This window comes from Thermobia domestica, chromosome 18, assembly GCF_964235325.1.
Source record: "Thermobia domestica chromosome 18, izTheDome1.hap1.1, whole genome shotgun sequence".
NCBI lineage: Eukaryota > Metazoa > Arthropoda > Insecta > Zygentoma > Lepismatidae > Thermobia > Thermobia domestica.
In genome coordinates this window covers 127,606,356-127,626,893 of record NC_137471.1, presented here as the reverse complement: position 1 = coordinate 127,626,893, position 20,538 = coordinate 127,606,356, and the positions used below count along the sequence as shown (strand labels likewise).

Below are 20,538 nucleotides of genomic sequence, written 5' to 3'. Positions count from 1 at the left end.
ATTGAGACGTACAGTGGACAGACATGTCAGGAACTGGGACTAAAATTCAGTGTGAGTGGAGAAACCATTCGGTGTAAACTTGGGAAGAAAAGTTGGGTCGACGGCTCCCACATGATTTGACTTCAGACCAGAAGGCAACGCGAGCAGTCACATATGTTTCTTTGCTGTTTCATCTGAGGAAAGAGCGATTTATGGAGACGGTGTTGACATGTGGTGAGAAGTGGGTCCTATACGAAGCTCCACGGCTCCTTCATCATTGGTTAGCATCTCATCAACCTGTTCCAAAACAGCCGAAACCATCACTGCACCAGAAGATTCTCCTGTGTGTTTGGTGAACTATTCGCGGTATCGTTCATGGGGAACTGCTACCAGCTGGTCAGAGCATCAATGCAGCTGTGTACTGTCAGCAGTTGAGCCGTGTTCAAGAAAACTCAAAACTCTGGATCTAGCACTTCTGAATCGCAAAGGGGTCCTCCTGTTACTTGTGGCTAGGATGACCCGGAACACTATTCTACGCCTTGGATGGGAAATGCTATTGCATCCGCCATACTTTCAGGAAATTGCACCGTCCGATTATCACCTGTTCCATTCCTTGTACAGTCACCTTAGAGGACGCCAGTTCAAACCCCTAGTAGATGTGCAAAATGTACTTGGTACCTTCTTCGCTTCACGGTCCACCCAGTTCTAGCGCGATGGAATCTACGTCTTTCTTGAGTGTTCGCAGAAGGTCTTTGATGCTGATGGGGACTATTTTTGATCTTCCAGGTACGTCTTGGGCTATAAACTACGTTCATAGAATCACGAATAACTACAGCAAAATTTGACCGAAACGGAATCGCAAGACAACGGCTGTTTTTTTTTCTAAATTGGGCAAATTTTCCCAATATACAAAACTAGCATTAATTGCCCACTTCGCAGGGTTAAATTAAAAAAAGTTACATTAATGAGTCACTGTTTACTGCTACTAAAACGCTCTCTGATATCGGTCACTTTAGAGCATTTTTGTATTTCTCCCCTTTCTCTTTCCCCATGTTGCATGGCTGAATTCGGTTTTAAATTGCTTCGGAAGTGCCACTGTTCATCACAACGATCCCGAAAACTACGGATTCGGCACTAATAGGGGTCATTGTCAATGATTTTTACGTATACGAGGAAGGTTCAATAATTATTGTCCCTGGCATATTTAAAATACTTGAGCTGGGATGGCTGATGGGGGATATTGTAGTATTATATACCTGTAATTTCGTATATAGTATAGCAGAATACGTATATAGTATTATATAATTTCGGAAGGCACGAATAATACTGCAGAACAAGTCAAGAAAACAATTTAAACAAATAGATTGCTCTGGTTACATGTCATACACACATAATACTATCATAAACATTATTTCCTACGGTATAATGTTGAATGCACTTACTTGCGTTGGTTCTCAAGTTCAATGAGAAACCACTTATTCCTTTTTAAATGCACGCCTCTTTGTTTTCCTACAACTTCTGTCGTAACTGTTACGATCCCTCTTCATCATCCAACAATAGTCTTCCAACATTGTGATATTCCATCTACTTTGATATCTGCTCTCCATTTCAGAAATATCTTTGTGTTAATATTTCCAATTGCTTTTCGCTGACCTCACCAATATTGGCAGGACAAAAGTCGAGATAGAATGTAGAAAATGTATCTTGAGGTTCATGTTACACCCAAGTGCGCGAAAATGGATCAACATATCTTCTACAATTGTTACATAGTCAGGCTGTTTCTTGTTTCCGAGAAAGTTACCTACAACATTTTTGAAACTTAGCCAGGCGTTCTTTTCCAATTCGGTCATTGAATTTTCAAATGCATCATCTACTAACAGCCTTTTAATTTGTGACCCTGTAAAAAATACCTTCCGTAAGTTTTGCTGCACTCAGTGATGGAAAAGTTTTAGTATATATTGCAAACACTATCAGGGCCCATTCTAATCCACAGCTTTCACAAATTGCTTCATAAGTCTCAGTTTCAGATGAAGTGATGGAAGTAGCACTTTATTGCGATCAATTAGTGGAGTGTGCAATTTACGTTTTTTACTTACAGACAAATCACAGCGCTGAGGCTACTCTCTCAAATTCCAGTGCTTGTCTCTGGCCCTGCTATCCTATTCACATAAAAAGCATGGGTATTTTGTATATCCTGGCTGTATTCCTATTAGAAGACCTATGACATGCAAGTCCTCGCAAACAGACCAACAGTGTTCTTCGTATTTTAACTTAGAAAGTATTAATTTCAAGGTATTGTACGGTTCTTTAAATGTAACAGAATATGCTACAGGAATTGATCCAAGTTTGTTTCCATTATGCAGAAAAAACTCCTTTTAAGCTGGATTTCGAAACATCTATAAAGAGTCTCCAATCAGATGCGCTATAAGAAGCACTCAATGCATCCACAACAACTGGAATGTTGTTGCAGAACACTAACCCGTCTTCTTCAGAGAAATAAGGAAGAAATTCTCTCTCTCGGTGCCTATACTATGAGTACAAGGGCGCCTATCCTAGGGGGGACGAGAGGGCCCGGGTCCCACCAAAGATCAAGTGGGCCCTCCTATTGTATTTATGTATGTACAATATTTGGCATAATTTGAGTGCAATTTGTCTTAAAATCTTCATATATATACTTTCTGCATCTGAATTGGCCCCCCAAATTTACAGAGAAATCGGCGCCTTTGCCTGAGTAATATGTCTCACTGGCCGAAAGGTTTTTCGAACGAAGCCTAGACCCAAGAACTTTTGCACTCTCCTTTGGTAGATTTAAATCTCGAACAAGACAATTAAGTTCTGATTGTGTAAACAGCTGCGGAATCATGCTAGGATAGTTGATATCATCTATAACGGACCGTTTCTACCGATCCGTTTACAGAGTAATATGTCATGAATTAATTCCTTAATGTTCATTTTTATTTCAGCTTTTCAATATTGGCTGATTTAATTTTATTTGTTATTTGCCGAAATTATATCAATCTGTACGTGTTTGTTAATTATCTTGTGTTTATGTCAAGGATGTTATAAATAGAGGATCTGCCCATATGTATCTTCATTCTATTAAATTGATGAAGCCAAAAAACAACCGAGCATAGACACGTCTGATTGGCTACTCTCGTTTCCGCCATCAACTGATTGGGTACTTTCCTTTCTGCCATGATTGTTGGCTCAAAACATTGCGATCCTATTGGGCGTTGTGGGCAGAGTCGGGGTGGTGAAACTGTGGCGTATGGCTTCAAGATTTTGTTGTAAGGGCAGATCCTCTATTTTATAAGATCCTTGGTTTATGTATAATGAAGTTCATATTCCATTTTGTTTATTAAGTCTCTCGTGATATGCGATTGTATTCTTTATTTGCACGTAGAATGCTATAAATTGATTTTCTGGGAGGTTTAAATAATATTTGAAAGTTTTGTAACTTAGAATGATAAATGATACAAATTATAGCGTGATATACATTGTGTAGTCGTCGTAAAAGAAAAAGTAACGGCAAATTACTTTGAAATTAATTTTGTTTGATTTGGCATAAGAGGTCTGAGAAAATGATGGCATAAGAGGTCTATAAAATAATATCCTTTCGGAATCCTAAAGAAACCCCCTGATCTGCGTTTCTTCTGTGTTCTATTACCACTTCGACATGAAATACCATAAATTTTCTACGTAGTGCAATAGTAAGAAGTATCCATGTTCACAAGACATGCGATATGCGTTAAATCCCCCCCCCTCACACATAGTCATAGATAAAGTACAAGGACACTACACATGCAGATATAAAGTACAGGTACGTTCTTTTATATTTTCGTATCAGTCGATAAGTAAATAAAAGTCGCTTTGTTACCCCCTTTGTAAGTTCGTACATACTCAATGAATAATCCCTAAAAGTATGAGCGTCCTGCTCCTTCGGAAACTGATGCAGCTTCATGTATACTATATCCTAACATTTGCTGTGCAGAAATATATCGGATGTACTTCTAATTTATCATTATCAATACACGTAAGTTGTTGAAGTCATCCTATTTAGTTCACGACATGATTTCTGAAGACACGTTAACTTGACCATCCGATGTTTTATCACAAATGTATTAAATCGTATCAATATACTTATTCATTTATGTTGTAATTCAGATTTCTCCGTTCACTAATATAAATGTTTCTTAAAAAAAGATTGAATATGTTAATTAATTCTACGTATGATTATTTAGTGGCATATTGCTATAGTATTGCAACGATGAACAGAAGCAATTGTATTAGTGTACACATGTGAGGTTAAGTCGAAAGGAGTAAGATTATATGAATTGCAACTGAGATGAAATGCAAATATGTTTGTAATGCTCACATTGATTTCATGGTCGTTGCATGGTTCGTTCGTGTTACATAGCTGTAACAGTCTGTCACGTGTTTAGTATACTTACTTGAAATATTGCTTTCTACAACTTAACTAAGTGTACATTAAATTAGGATTTACAGATTACATCCGATTATCCACCTTCTTCCAAGGGCCACACCGTCGTGTTTCCGAACTCGCAATCTGGATACAGTTCTAAATTTAAAGAAATTATGTTTTTCCAAAAGTAAATCAGGACAGAATAAATCAATTAGTAACTCCCTTCGGCCTTCATCTACGTGAGGAAGAGAAGGGTAGGCAACACACATCCTCGCATGGAACATCTGCTTCACTACTACTATAGTACTCGCACTGAGTCGTGAAGCGTGGGCTTTAAACCAATCATAGAAATATTTTGCTTGAGCTCCAACACATCGGAAAACTTCGGTAAAATTCGTAGAGCCACTTCCCGAGCGGACACTTGGGGAAACGTCGAACAGCTGAATTCACCAACTATGTTGCCAAACTTTGAAGACAGTAAACGAGTATATAAAAAAGGCATTTAAAAATTACCAATAATAACACTGCACAATAATAATTACTGTAACAACTATTCTAAAATGAAAACAATAGCACAAATAGTAACAACGAAAATATAACGCAACGAAAAGGAATTAACAAAAGCGGAACTTGACGCCAATCCGACAACACTGTACTCTCGGGAGATGTTTTCCGTGTAGCGCGAGAGAAGACACTGACAAAATTTGATGGGTGGGGGTTGACGACTGGAACATATCCTCGCGTTCTATTGGGTGGCGAAATCGGTAGTTCTAGGTCAAGCTTCATGACTCGGCGCGAGTACTATAGATGATGATGAAACACCCATAGAGGCTGGCGGATTGGGAATCGGTAGATTTTCACCATGAGGAACGGGCTGAATTGCTGAAACTACGAGGGCTGGAAAGAAAAAGTGGCAACACACAAGTCATTCAGGAACTCTTTATTGGACAATCATGAAACTTCTACAGGCTTTCAATGTAAACCCCTGCAGCATGTTGCACCCGTGGCCAGATGTGGGGAAGTCGCAGGATACAAGCAGCGGTGCCCTCTTTGTTGATGTCTGCAAGAGAGAGCCCTATAGCTCGAAACGCATCCCTCGCAGTGGTTCTTTCATCAAAGGGAACAGATGAAAGTCACATGGACTCATGTCCGGTGAATAGGGTGGGTGCTCTAGAACTTGCCAACCCATCGTTCAAACAGGTCCCTCACAACACCTGCGTTGTGGCAACGGGCGTTGTCATGCTAAACAATGGGTGGATCCCTGATAAAGTTGGGTCGTTTCCTATGGAGTGCAGGACGTAGATGTTCTTCCAGAAACGTGCAGTAGTACACTGCATTGACAGTCTGGTTTGGAGGAAATGCATGCCGTAAAATGACACCCTGTACATCGTATGCCACTATCAGCATTACCTTCACATTCCCAGGTTCCTGACGCTGCTTCTTGGGTCGGGGAGATGATGGGTGGCGCCATTCATTTGATTGGCGCTTCATTTCTGGCTCATACGAGCGCGCCCATGCTTCGTAAAGTGCGATAATCCTGTCCAGGAACGCGCGACCTTCCAGTCTGTATCGTGTCAAATCACCTGCGAGGGCGTATCTCAGCCATTTCTGAACGTCTGTAAGGTGGTGTGGTACCCACCAGGATGCAATTTTTCGGTACCAAAGGACATTGTGCAACACATTCAACACTGTGGTATGGGATGTTCCTACCTCGTTCGCCAATTCCCTCGCAGTCCATCTCCTGTCCACATGCAGCAACGATTGCATCAATTCAATGACTCAGTTGTCGACCGCATGGCGTCCTCCACCTGGTTCCTGTTGCACACTGCCACGTCCTGCACGAAACGCTGCTAACCAACGTACCACAGTCCGATACGGCAATGCGTCATTACCACATGCTTCACGTAGTCCGGAGTGACATTCCGTGGCGCTTTTGCCACGGGTCACTTCGATCTTTATCCATGAACGTTGTTCTAACTTGGAAAATGTCACCTTTAGAACGGTGTGCTTTGCCAACGTGCATTCAACACACTTCACTATGATCACTGCGGCGCCTACACTAGCGACACCACCCACGTTGTATAGCTCCATCCACCTACTACAACTGTTGCCAACTACAGCTCTTAAAAATTCCCTGTGCGGGGATAGTACAGTGTTGCCACTTTTTCTTTCCAGCCCTGGTATGTTATCCGGATACAGAATACCCTTTTTGTTCTTTGCATTGTATCCTTTAACATTTTTTTGCACAGAAATAACAGTCATCATGGGGGTTTCGAGGCTTCCTCCACACCATAGGTATTCCGAACTGCATTCCTTTCCTTTTACCGTTCGTCCACGATCTCAGTGTTTCTACACATATTCTGCACACACTGTGAGGTGCCCACAATTTATCTTAATCGCCTAATTTGATACCAAAATAAGAAAAGTACACTTTCTTTATGAAACTTGTAATAAGGAGTCTCTGTTTGAGCACGGTGTAACTGCCACGCACATAACAGAAACTATCAGGGTCATTTAAACATTTACGCGGTCATTTTCTAACAATTGAGTAACTACACTAACCAGGAAGACACAACACTACCAAAATAAGTACCAACACATTAAAATATTTTGAAATAGCTAACTTGAGTCACCGCAAGTTATCCAAGAAGCACTGCTGAAATAAGTACATTAAAACATATTTGTTAACTAGTTTAAGTCACTATACATTAACTAGAACAACACTACACTGGCAAAATAAGCAGAATAGGAACTTCTTTTCAAATTAGTTCGCTTCAGTCAATGCCCGTCAACCAGAAACACTGCTCAAATAAGTACGTTTTATTTTTCAGCCCATCAAAGAACAACACAACACTCAGAACAACATAGCACTCGCAAAATAACTACACGCACGCGATAACTCATATAACACATTTTTAATAATACTATGGATATTTATAAGTAAATAGGCGTATAAATACCCAAAGTTAAAGTAGTTTAACAAGAGCATGTCAACACAATGCAAAATAAGGGTTTATATTATTTTTATTCACATTCAGTTGCAAAATGAAAGATTTGTAACGTAAAAGTACATGTTTACATTGCGCCATCTAACAACATCTGAAACAACACTTGCTTCTCTTTATATTATTTTTATTCACATTCAGTTGCAAAATGAAAGATTTGTAACGTAAAAATACATGTTTACATTGCGCCATCTAACAACATCTGAAACAACACTTGCTTCTCTTAAAGTAAGGAAAGTATAAATAATAAGTGTAGTTTTGTGGAAAAACTATACGTGATAGAAACAAACAGTTTTCATTTTCGGAATGAGCATGTCAACATTATTAAGAAACAGCTATTACCTTTGAGATAACTGAACCCATGCTGACCAGTGTAATCATTATTATGTTTACTTTTCTCTTTTATTATTATTATTATTATTATTATTATTATTATTATTATTATTATTATTATTATTATTATTATTATTATTATTATTATAACGTATATTTTAATATCATGTTCAGAGCGCTGAAGAATCTGAAAGTGGATTACAGAGACAGAAGAATAAAATACCAACTTTACAGGAACCCGACAGTTGATATACGAAGACATCAGAAGGAAGCAAGAATAAGTAAAGGAGTAAGGCGACAATGCGGATTTTCACCTCTCCTGTTCAACGTCTATATACAGTAGAAGAGGCTATGACAGAATTCTTTGATAACAACAAGAAAGGCGTAAAAGTAAATGGTTAGGTTTTCAGCACAATAAAGTTCGCTGATGAGATAGTATTGATAGCGGAGAGAGTGAAAAGGAATTGCAGGAAACACTTTCAGTCTTGAACGAACAACTGGAGAAAATATGCAAAATGAAGATAAATAAGAAGAAAAGTCAAAGTGATAAAGTGCACAAGAGCAGGACAGGAAGAGGCAAAGGTATGGCTAGAAGCAGGGAAAATCGAAGACGTTAAGACGTTCCCTTACCAAGGAAGTCTAATATTCTCGGACGGAAGAAGTGAAAAAGACATAAGCTCCAGAATAGCGCAGGCTAAATAAGCATTCAATAGAAAAAGAAAAAAAATGAAATGAAATTTTCAGTTTTACGTCCCACGGTTATGCCGATTAGGCTAAAGGAGACGGTGAATGAGTAATGAGTGAAATGGTGGAATGAAGAAAGTGGGAGGAAACGGGAGAACCCCGAGAAAACCCACGCACACGGTGTTTGTCCACCACAAAGTTCACTTGGCGGGAGCAGAGTTTGAACCCGTGACTCCTAGCACCAGAGGTGAATGCTCTACCACTGAGCCACCGCGGCCCCCTCAATAGAAAAAGAATACTGTTAACATCAAGAAATGTATCGTTGGACGTTCGATAGCGATTTATTAAGATACTGGTATGGAGCGTGGAGCTTTACTGATCAGAAACGTGGACATTGAGAAAAGCTAAACTATCCAAGCTGGAAGCATTTGAAATGTGGTGTTGGCGCAGAATGCTGCACGTATCTTGTACCGAAAGGAAAAGGAATGAAGACGCACTAAAGTAAACTAATGAAGTAAACAGATCATGAAGATAATAGGAAAAAGAAGAAACAGCATGCTTGGCCATCTTATTCGGCACTCTGATTGGATCACTGTGTTGATAGAGGGAAATACAGGAGGGAAACCAGGAAGAGGAAGACCAAGGATATAATATCTAGATGCAGTTACGAAGAAGATACCTTATCAAATTATAAAACAGCTCTCCCAAGGAAGAGAAAAGTTCTAAATTTCTATGCTGCCCACCAACCTATGGTGAAGAGAACAAATATATATATACAGGGTGATCGTGCATCAATGACGGAAAATTCGGGAGATGAATCTACAGGTAAAAACAAGCAAAAAATGTCATATGAACATTGGGTGAATGCGGCTTCGTTTGGACGCTAGAAGTGTTTGAAATGCCAGCTTCCGAGGCGGCAATTTGCAATACCGCAAGAACGGAGAGAAATACGAATGTCGGGTTAAAAGATATCAAAGGAAACCCCATCCAAAGAATCCAATTATGCATAAGTAATGGCAAAACAGTGGCGGCACTAGAAGTGGGAACAAAGAAAGTGAATGAAACATGGAGAAAAGTGAACAATTTACACTGAAAAATTGTAGGAGGGGTTTTACTTGGAACATGCAGCAACAAATGTTAATGAACAAAGGCAACAATGGCTACGCTGTAGGGACACTATGGGAGGCGGAATGTAGGAATACAGTATCTGTATAACGGAGAGAAATGGGAATGTCGGGTAAGAAGTTTTCAAAGGAACACCCATCCGAATAATCCAATTATGCATAAGTGATCGCAAAGCACTGGCGGCCCAAGAGGCACAAAGAAAGTGAATGAAACGCGGAGAAAGTTCTAGCACATATGTTGTTCTCGGGTGAGGCATTCATACGGGGTGGCATCACAAACGTCCGCAATGACCATCGATGGATACCCAACAACCTGCATGCAATTGTAGAGACGAAGCATCATCAGCGTTTCCAATTCCATGTGTTGGCTGGTATTACTGATGACGACGTTGTGAAACAACACTTCTTACCACAGCGATTGGACGCAATCAATATCGTATCTCCAGTTTCTGACCTAGGGCCTACCTATTTTACTTAAAGACGTGCCACGGGGCACACGACAGTATATGTGGCTTGTGCATGATGGCGTCCCTTATCATTCATCTCCCACTATTCGTGCATATCTGAACGAAAAATTTCCAAGCAGGTAGATAGATCATGGAAGCAAAGGAGTATCGCCCCCACGTTCACCCGTTCTGGATACCCTAGACTTTTTCCTGTGGGGTTACGTGAAGAGTCTCGTGTATACACGGCCCGTGCATGCCATTGAAGATCTTCGCTAGTATGTATGACCTATATTTGCTACACTACGGCAAACTCTAGCGTTATTGCCAAAAGTCAGAGAATCCGTACACCATCGTATAACTGTCTGTCTTGAAGAACAAGGAGGATATATTGAACACCTTTAAGACAGGATTATGTTGACCACGGTAAGTACAATACCTCTTGTTTTTACAGTACACTGGGCTTCATCTTCCGTTCGTGTTTTGTACGATTTGCACGTATCATCACTAAGAGTGTTTAACAGTTTCTTTGTAGCTCCCATGCGCCGCCACTGTGCCGCAGTACGTGCGCATAATTGGATTCTTCGGATGGGGTTTCCTCTGATATCTTCTGACCCGACATTTCTATTTGTCTGCGTTACAAAGATACTGTATTCCTACATTCCGCCTCCCATAGTGTCCCTACAGCGTAGACATTGTTGCCTTTGTTCATTAACATTTCTTCCTGATGTTCCATGTAATATCCTCTCCTACAATTTTTCAGTGTAAATTGTTCACTTTTCTCCATGTTTGATTCACTTTCTTTGTGCCTCCCTCTAGCGGCGCCACTGTTTCACAATCACTTATGCATAATTGGCTTCTCCGGATGGAGGTTTCCTTTGATATGTTTTGACCCGACATTCGTATTTCTCTCCGTTCTTGAGATATTGCAAATTGCCGCCTCGGAATGTGACATTTCAGACGCCTCTAGCGTCTAAACGAAGCCGCATTCACCCAATATTCATATGACATTTTTTGCTGTTTTTACCTAAAGATTCATCTCCCGAATTTTCCGTCATTGATGCACGACAACTCTTTATATATATTAACAGATTATTCCAAATATCAGTTAATTTTGAAGTTTCCTCTCAATTCAATGTTCTATCATATAATTTTGCTTTTATTGTTTCTCTTAATAATTTTTGATATCCATGACTGTTATCCTTCAATTCGTTCTAACAATCTATCCATTAATTCATGTATTTAAAGTCCATCTATACAGTTCATTAATCTTTCACTTCTTTCTCTCTTAACCCGTTACGCTTCCTTCCATTTTCTTAATATTGCTCTATTCTCTGTTTCTATAAAAATAAAATAAAAAATAAATCATATTTTTTGAACTTCTAAAAATCACTTAACATTCATAAACTCAGAATTTTGTCTAGGTTCAAACTCCTTCTTATTTCAGATTCAATGTACAAAATTGCAAAATTGTTTAAAATGTTCTTGCTGTATTGGCAACCAAAACTTACGTTTTTATCTGTTTCAACTTGGAAAAATCTCCTTTCTCCAGATGCTACAGACACTGGAATTGTGAAGAAAATCGTACTTTGTTATATGTTTTTGTATGTTTTTGAAAAGCCAAGAGTAGATTACATGCTTGCGAGAGGCCCCCTGGAGCGCGTAACCTAATTGGAAACAATCAAATCAATCGGACTAAGTCCGGCTCTGTTGACTACCTAACTTTCTTATATCCATGATTTAAAAATGGAGAATATAGTACTGTAGGATATTTTAGCATAGCCATGCATAAATTTGTGTTTACTTTTAGAAGGACAAATTCGTTCAACCGGAAATTAATATCATACCCAGAAACGTTTGGTAGGATGTTAATGGCGTTATCACATCTATGTTATGTTGTAAAATGTTACCACATGAACGTGTGATGTCACTGAGTCATGTGGAAAATTGCTAATGAGACATTTTTACTAACAAGGAACACCAACTTAGTGATGCAAGACAATTTCGATGAAATTTGGCAATAATAGACGTGAAATAAGGGAATATGTATTTTCTCTTTCTGCGGAAATGACTGTTTTTTTTGGGGGGGCATCACCCAAATTAATGGACGCTAAAAGTGTTGGGAGAAGTATAGAACGTAGCCAATGAAATTACGCATAGATATAGTAGATATAAAATAAGAGAATACGTGTCTCGTATTTTCCTTGATGAAATGGTTGTTTGAAACACAGTCCCTTCCAAACAATGACCATGAAGTGTCAAAATGTCTGATAAAGATAGCTCAGACGTACTTAACTAATGCAAGATTGTAACGAAACTGCGTACAAAGATAGTACACATAGCAAAAGCGAAAAAAATATTTTCTGCAGAGAAACGGCTAGTGAGGCACGAGCCCTCTCCGGAAAAATATGACTGTCATAGCAAAAGTAGGGAAGATAGGAACCTATTATTAATTTCAAAGGAACAATTGCTGCCAATGATTATATATTAGGTTGATGCGAATTAAGTATCCGCATTCATGTTGGATGGAATACTTAGCTAAGCAGCGCAACACAGCAATGGACTAGGGTCATACGTCCAGCGTCACAAACTACTCGTGTGGTTAGGCTATTCAGGCAGTCAGGGAGTAGTGTATTGTTAGACAGAGTCTTTTGAAAGTGCACTATAGAAAACTGAAAACTGTGAGTGATTTGTATCATTTTCCGTTGGTTGTCGTTTTTCGTTCGGATGGCAGCATTTCAATACAAGCCCCATGGGTACCTACCAACATCATATTTGGATAGGTTACTCAGCAAGAACATTTAAACAGACCATCGGAAAAGTGTTTGTGCTATAGCAAACGAGCCGGGAATACCTTTCATTTGGTGATGCCAACCAATCGTTAAGAAACGTGGATTAATGAGTTAACAGAGGCCAACAAGAATCGCCATCTGGAGGTGCTCAGCTTCCTGCAGACAGAGCCCGAAGGACAAGGTATGGCATAAAATATATGTCAAACCTGTCCGTAATAGGGCACACACACATATCGTAATGATACTAAACACACTGCCAACAACGTGAATAATACTGTCACTAAACACACTGCAAGAAGACGCTAGAAATATTAATTTTAATGGAAATAATGCTAGTTTAGTCACTAGACAACATTTGAAAGGTGTCAAATTTCTATTGTAACAATGATAAATGAACCAATTGTTTTTGATAAAAATATCCTTAAAAATTTCTAGATCAAGCGACATACTGCTACATTGGTAACGCTGATAACAAGAGACAAATGACAACCGCCTCGCGTTTCCGCGCATGTGTATAAATTTTTGACGTACAATTATATCATCTCATACATTGCCCCAGTGTTCAGAACATAACATACTAATCCGTCAAAAATAATGAAAACTAGTCAATAGATTATTTTGACATGCTATAGTTGCTCATATGTTCATGGCGGACATATCCGTAATGTAAAAAATCGACATATTTCCTTATGTCTACCATAAGAAAGCAATTCATATGTATACATTAAAGTATGTCCAAATTTGAAGACATGCATTTTTGTGTCGATTTGAGTCGTTTCGGGCTCTCTCTCTCTCTCTCTGTGTGTAAGAAATAGCCGAGAAAGTTTCCTGTGTCGTATTAACACTTTTGATGAAAATGAATCTGTTGTGACAACCCTAAACGATGGGCACAGTGGTTGGATCTTAATTAAAATACAGGACGATTTCCAAACCTCTAGAAGATGTTGGTGCCCTGCTTGTATGGTGAACTACGATGGATTTGGTTCATTATATCATTCTCTATCGAGGCGAAACTATTTCTGCAGATCGTTGCATTGCTCAAGGGTATGAAGTATAACACAATATTATCTACAAACATCCAAAAATGTTCAAAAGATATAACAAGGTCTTCGTCTTTCACAACAGTGCACATAAAACTTTATTTCAAACGCTATTAAACACTTTCCAAGACTTACAATATGAAATCCTTCCTCATTCACTATATTCTCCTAACGTCTCTCTCACTTACTATCATATCTTACGGCATCTCGAATACTTTTTAAGAGAGTTCTTTCCTCATGATTGACTAGTGTAAGGTGAGGGTCGAGGACTTTTTCGCAATCGCAGATGCCAGACTTGTTTAGCTGCGGAATCCAGTTGTTGCCTGAAAGATAACAGAGGTGTGTAGTTGCAGATGGCGTATAGTTTGATTAACCAGCTGTTACAGTTTCAGTTTCTTGGCCTTTGAAAATGATGCACTTGTAACGGACATTTCATTTGCAGCAAAATAATAGACGACGACGCAGTTTTCTGAGATTACAATTCTTCAAAGCATGTAACTTAACCTGTGTGGGCGTGGTTAGTTACATCAGGATGAACTTCAGTCTCCTGGCTAGGGTAAGCTCCAGAATTTAATATCGTATTATTGAACATTTACAGTCAGCTTGTGAGCACCGAGTTACGGGAATATTTCCTCCTCCATTATCGCATACGTAAATGACTGCTGCACTGCATGAAGAACGGTTTCCAAATTATTCGCAACTTTGATATCTCAATACCGAGATAATACTAGTTATGCTGTAACCTGAAGATTCTCGAAAATCATGTTACTAAGATAAGTTCGACTTTTTTTCAAAAGGCGTTTAGATTACATATATATTCGCAGTTATCTCTTTAAATTAGCTATTTTATGATAACCTTTAACGTACGAAATTCAATCATAGATGGGGAGAAGTAAGATTATAAGTAAATTATTTATACTTCATTAATATTGAACTGATAAGAGTATACCAGGACACTTGCTATCTTCATGAAAGGTTTTACTACATAATATAGAACGTTTTTAATAACGACAAGGTATTTTCGAATAGCTCTTCACCTCTCCTGACAACTTATGTCTGCAAACTCTACTCTACATTGCAAGATTTAAAAGAAACTAACAAATACTGCAAAATTCACACTATCAATTTATATAACTTATATGGCCATAAGATTCCCTATTTTGCTGATAATGTTAGATTTATGAGGTTTCAAAGCAAAGCAACAGCTATGGATTTAGAGATATAATGGCGTTTGATTTATCGCTGAGACCATTAGTTTGGTTTCACTTAGCTTTCTCGTTAATAAATAAGTAAATAATTATTATATGTATGTTACTATGCTTATTAAATTTATGTCTTTCGTAATGATAGATTGACAGGACAAGAGAGACGAGTGGGTGGCTTTGATCTTGTCTACGACGATGGACCAGTGTATATGAGGGTTCCTGGAGTAGAAAGTTGTGAATCGTCCTCGAAATCATCCAAAATGTTACTCAATGCATATCTTGGTAAATATATACTTACTAATTATGTTTTTATTAGTAATAAAATTTCATTAATTATTCCTAATATTACAATATAAGATTGAAAGTATTTGAGAACAAGATCCTGAGACGGATATTCTGACCCAAGAGGAACAGCGATGGGGAATGTCGAAAACTTCATAATGAGGTACCGGATAATTAATACCATTGATGGGGTCATCAAATCTAGGAGGGTTATGTGCGCAGGTCACGCAGCAAGAATGGAAGAAAGTTGGAACGCTTTCAATGTTTTAATTGGAAATCCAAAGGGAAAGCGGCCATTAGGAAGGCCTAGACACAGATAGGAGGACAATATTAAGATTGCATAAATAGGAATACAAAGTAGAAACTGGATCCTGTTGGCTAAGGATAGAAGTCAATGGAAAGCTTTTGTGAACGCGGCATTGAAACTCCGGGTTCAATATTCCATAGAGTTAGTTAGGTAATTTTACAGCATAAACGTTTGTAATCAATACCACCCACAAAGTCACTTGAAATATCACTTTTCACCATCCCATCGTCGCTCAATAAGGTATTACAATCCGCTAACATAAAATTCGAATTATGTGTGTATACTCTACCTGATTTCTGCACCAAAGACAGTTATTTTAAACATTTAACTAGGAGGGAAGTCATCATTAGTATATGTTCATACAATTTAACTCGAATGTAGCCTAGACGCTAGCGCGTACACTTTCGGTGCACGTGGTCCGGTGTTTGAATTCTGATGGGAAAGCGCTGAACGCATTATGGTGGTTCGAATTCAACTTTCAACTCTAGGCCCACTTTCATAGGCTTGGTAATAAAAAGGAGCGAAAAACTTCAATAACAATAGAGTTTTGTTTTTCCTTTATTGCTACAAACGAAATTCTTTAATGCTTCTGGAAACTCATATTCAAATTTATGCATTTGTTGAATGTTTGATAACAGTGCTAATAACAACAATAGCTTATACATTATACATTTTTTCAGGTGAGTATACGAAAACTTATTCACTAAATTTTTAATGTTCATCAGAAAAGTTTTAAAGCTGGCTATTTTGATTAATCGTACTCAATTTCAGAGGAATTCGTTGAGTTAGTAACACAAATCTCTTCTACACTTAGCGAATTTTTCAGTTTAGTTGATTATTTTTCAAAAGTATAGCAGATCACAATTGTCTCTTCAAAGTCATTTAAATTTTGATAAACATCTACGTACGAGGCTTGGCTATCTGATGCAGTCATGGCGAAGAAAAATCTTAAATTTGGACATTGTGAGAAACATAGTCGATTACATACATATTCTCATTTAGATGTATCCACATTATAACAACTATCAACATACATATTTAGGCCATTATAATTAGATAGTCTTAGAGAAATCGATGTTAATAATGCATCAACATTTCAGCCAATGCTGTGTTTCAATGACATTGTCGATCCTCCCTTCAAAACTATATGCAGACTGGGATCCACAATTTCCCGGACTAGAACTATTGAAGAAAAATGAGGCTGATAACATAATTTTTTTTAAAAAATTAAAATAGCCTCCATTTGAAGCAATCACTGCCGAGCACGTATTTGTAACATTTTGATTGCCCGGGAATCCTGTTTAGCTGGTTGGTCACAGCTTTTTGAATCTCCTGGGTGATATCAAAATTTTCACCTTTTATTTGCAACTTCATCTTGAAACAGGAAACTATCGGGCGGGGAGACAGGTCTGTAGAGTAAAGGGCATGGTACAAATTTAAGATTTGTTTCTCATTACGAAAGTGTGGAACAATCTTGCGCAACTCTGTTTTCTTAAGTTTTCAATTAAAATTCGTAAAACCACAGTTTTCGCTATGCTGAGTGTATCTTCTATTAACCGAGACGTCACTTTTCGATATCTTTGACAACTTTTGCGATGAGGATATTGTCATCAGTTCAGGTTAAATTTCGCACTCAAAAACAACTGTTTGACTTACTGCTGCATCACTACAAACTTTCTGAATTATTTTCCGTGTTAACTGTTGCAGACATATCGGTTTTACAGTACAATTTAATTGATAAATGTTGTTCGTCCTTCTTGTTTATTTTACACTTCGGCACAAACAGAAAACAGCGGTGTCGATTACATGCCTTCCCTTCTAAACTACTGCAACTGCAGTAACGTCAATTTGCACTTTTGTTAAGTAGGCCTAGTCTCACAAATAGCGTTGTAAGAGAGTGGTTAAATAAAATCAGTCCGGAAATTTGTGAGCCACACTGTGTTTAACTCAAAAACCTTTATCAACTTACTAAGTTTAAAATTTCTCGCACTAATTTGGTCACGAAGAATTGGAAATTTATTCAATCTTCTAATATAGTAGGGATAGTTTCTAACTATCAATTGAAACCATTTTCTTGAATTTTGTTCGAATTAAGACTACTTTCAAAGTCCAATGTTTGATCATTCTACCTAAAATGATGTTGAAGAAGTTCTACCACACGTAACAACCACTTGGTTTTTTTCATATAACGGACTGATGTATTTCCAACACGGCACTTGACAAAAGTTACTGGGTTACCATGACGTATTTTGAGAGTTTATCACAATGAGATGAGGTTTTAAAACATGAGCATTGTCACAGATATGCTTGAATTTTCTTTCATAATTCCTACCAACGAAATATCCATTACGGATACTCTTCTGGTTGTATATAACTCATTTCTAACACATTCTTCGCATACAGTAGTTAACCAGGTTTTTGTAACATAATAGAAAAAAACCTGATATTGAATGAACTGTGTGCGCTGAATTCAAATATGCATTAAATATTTCTCCATCACGTACAGTTTTCCCGCGACAGAGGGATTTTTGGGAAATTCTCTTAATTCCGTTTTTCGCCTATTTCATAACTCTAGCTCTCGTTATCTTACGAATAATAACACAAGAATTATACCAAAGAAACTTTGATTGTTACTCAAAAAACCCTCCAAGTTTCAGAACAATCGCGTTCTTATTTCTAGAGAAATAAAGATATTTATATGTCTATGCTTTCAGATATTTTGATTTGGTAAAAACATGATTTGCTTCATTAACACAAGCACAAACTTAGAATAGGTTACAATACAATTTAGATGTATCACAATTTACAACAAACAATAATACAAATATACAAAAATGTCATGTACACTACTTCCTTCTTTTGACAAGTATTCTATTCTGTCACAAAACCCCAACCTTAATCCTCATTATTGAAGGATTCCATCGTCCCTGGTACTCTTTTTCCATTTTCATTATGTCTTGGTGGAATCTTTGCCCTCGTTCGTCGTTGACAGCACCATCACTGACAGCACGTAGATTAGCAGGAAAGAAGCTAAGTTTAGAAAGTAAAAAGTGAATTTTTAAAGACATCCTACAACCCAATTCTTTGTATTTCTGTAGAATCTCCTGAACCTTTTCACTGTAATTCACCGTTTTGTTATTGCCCAGAAAGCTGCGCACAACACAGATAAACGCTGTCCACGTAGTAAGCTCGGCACTGTTTAACGTGCTGTCAAAACTATCATCGAGCATGAGTTTCCTAATCTTGGGAGCAACAAACACTTCCGTTGAAATCTTAGCATATCTCAGGTTAGGAAACGTATATCGCAAATGTTTGAAACCTTTACCCGTGTGTCCATGGCTTTGACAAAGTTCTTCATAAGTCCTAACTTCATATGAAGTGGTGGCAGTAGTCTTATGTTAGGATCTACCAAAGGAGCATATTTGACATTGCATTCTCCAGGAAAGTAATTCACTGTAGGTACCCAGTCCTTCAATTCATAATATTTGTCCTCAGCTCGGCTATCCCAAAAACATAAAAAACATTGGTACTGCAGTCCTAGTAAAATACCAACTACCTTGAGATCACAACATATTGGCCAACAATGGTCCTTGTAATGTATAAGATTTAACAAAGTTAACATGTCATAGGATTCCTTAATCTTCACTGAATGCTCAAGTAATATACCCTGGGTTTTGTTTTCTATTATGTAAAAGGACAGCTTGTGGGGTAATGAAGAAAACTCTTTTCCCCAAATCAATAGATCTGAAGTATGATGCAATGAACAAAACACACAGTATACAAATAAGTATCTTTATTTCTCTAGAAATAATAATGCGATTGTTCTGAAACTTGGAGGGTTTATTGAATATTAATCAGTGTTTACTTTGGTTTAATTCTTGTGTTATTATTTGTAAGCGGACAAGAGCTAGTGTGGTGAAATACGCGAAAAAAAGGTATTTTTGAGGGAATTTCTCTAAAATCCCTCTCTCACGGAATATCTGTACGTGATGGGGAAAAACGGAATGCATATTCGAATTCAGGGCCAAAAGGTCATTTACGATGATGTGTTTTCTCTCATGTTACAGCGAAAAAGTAAAAAATTGTTGAGTAGTGTAATCGACATATTACTGGGTTGCTATGACTTACTCCTCAATCCTCATGTAAAGATTAATAAAATCTAATGAGTGTATCGGGGTGTAGTGGGCGTTCAGAAAACTGCGTCGATAGTCAAAAAAGTTTGAATATTAATGAAATCAGGGCTTATAATTAAGAACATTGTCTTACTCCTTGGGATCGTTCAATGCCGTTATAAAGAGAGAGAGAGTGACAGCAGGAGACGACAGGTATTATAGAATCTCATGCGACACCACCAAGGTTTAAGAATCTCATGCGACACCACCAAGATTTAAGACTCTTATGCGACACCACCAAGGTTTAAAAATCTCATGTGACACCACCAAGGTTTAAGACTTTCATGTGACACCACCAAGGTTTAAGAATCTTATGTGACACCACCAATGTTTAAGAATATCATGTGACACGAACAAGGTTTAAGAATCTTATGCGACACCACCAATGTTTAAGAATATCATGTGACACTACCAAGGTTTAAGAATCTCATGCGACACCACCAAGATTTAAGACTCTTATGCGACACCACCAAGGTTTAAAAATCTCATGTGACACCACCAAGGTTTAAGACTTTCATGCGACACCACCAAGGTTTAAGAATCTTATGCGACACCACCAATGTTTAAGAATATCATGTGACACCACCAAGGTTTAAGGATCTTATGCGACACAACCAAGGTTAAGGAATCTTATGCAACACGACCAAGGTTTAAGACTTTCATGCGATACCACCCAGGTTTAAGAATCTTATGCGACACCACCAAGGTTTAAGAATCTCATGTGACACGAACAAGGTTTAAGACTTTGA

General features: G+C 38.0%; 1 protein-coding gene across 1 annotated transcript in view; it reads left to right on the top strand.

The window, feature by feature from the left end:
* LOC145675236 (putative tubulin polyglutamylase TTLL9) overlaps positions 1-20,538 on the top strand; it is a 104,221-nt gene that overhangs the window by 69,821 nt on the left and 13,862 nt on the right. Inside the window, exon 11 of the mRNA XM_081745619.1 lies at positions 15,174-15,310. Coding sequence (XP_081601745.1) covers positions 15,174-15,310 — 137 coding nt within the window. The remainder of the gene's footprint in view (positions 1-15,173; positions 15,311-20,538) is intronic.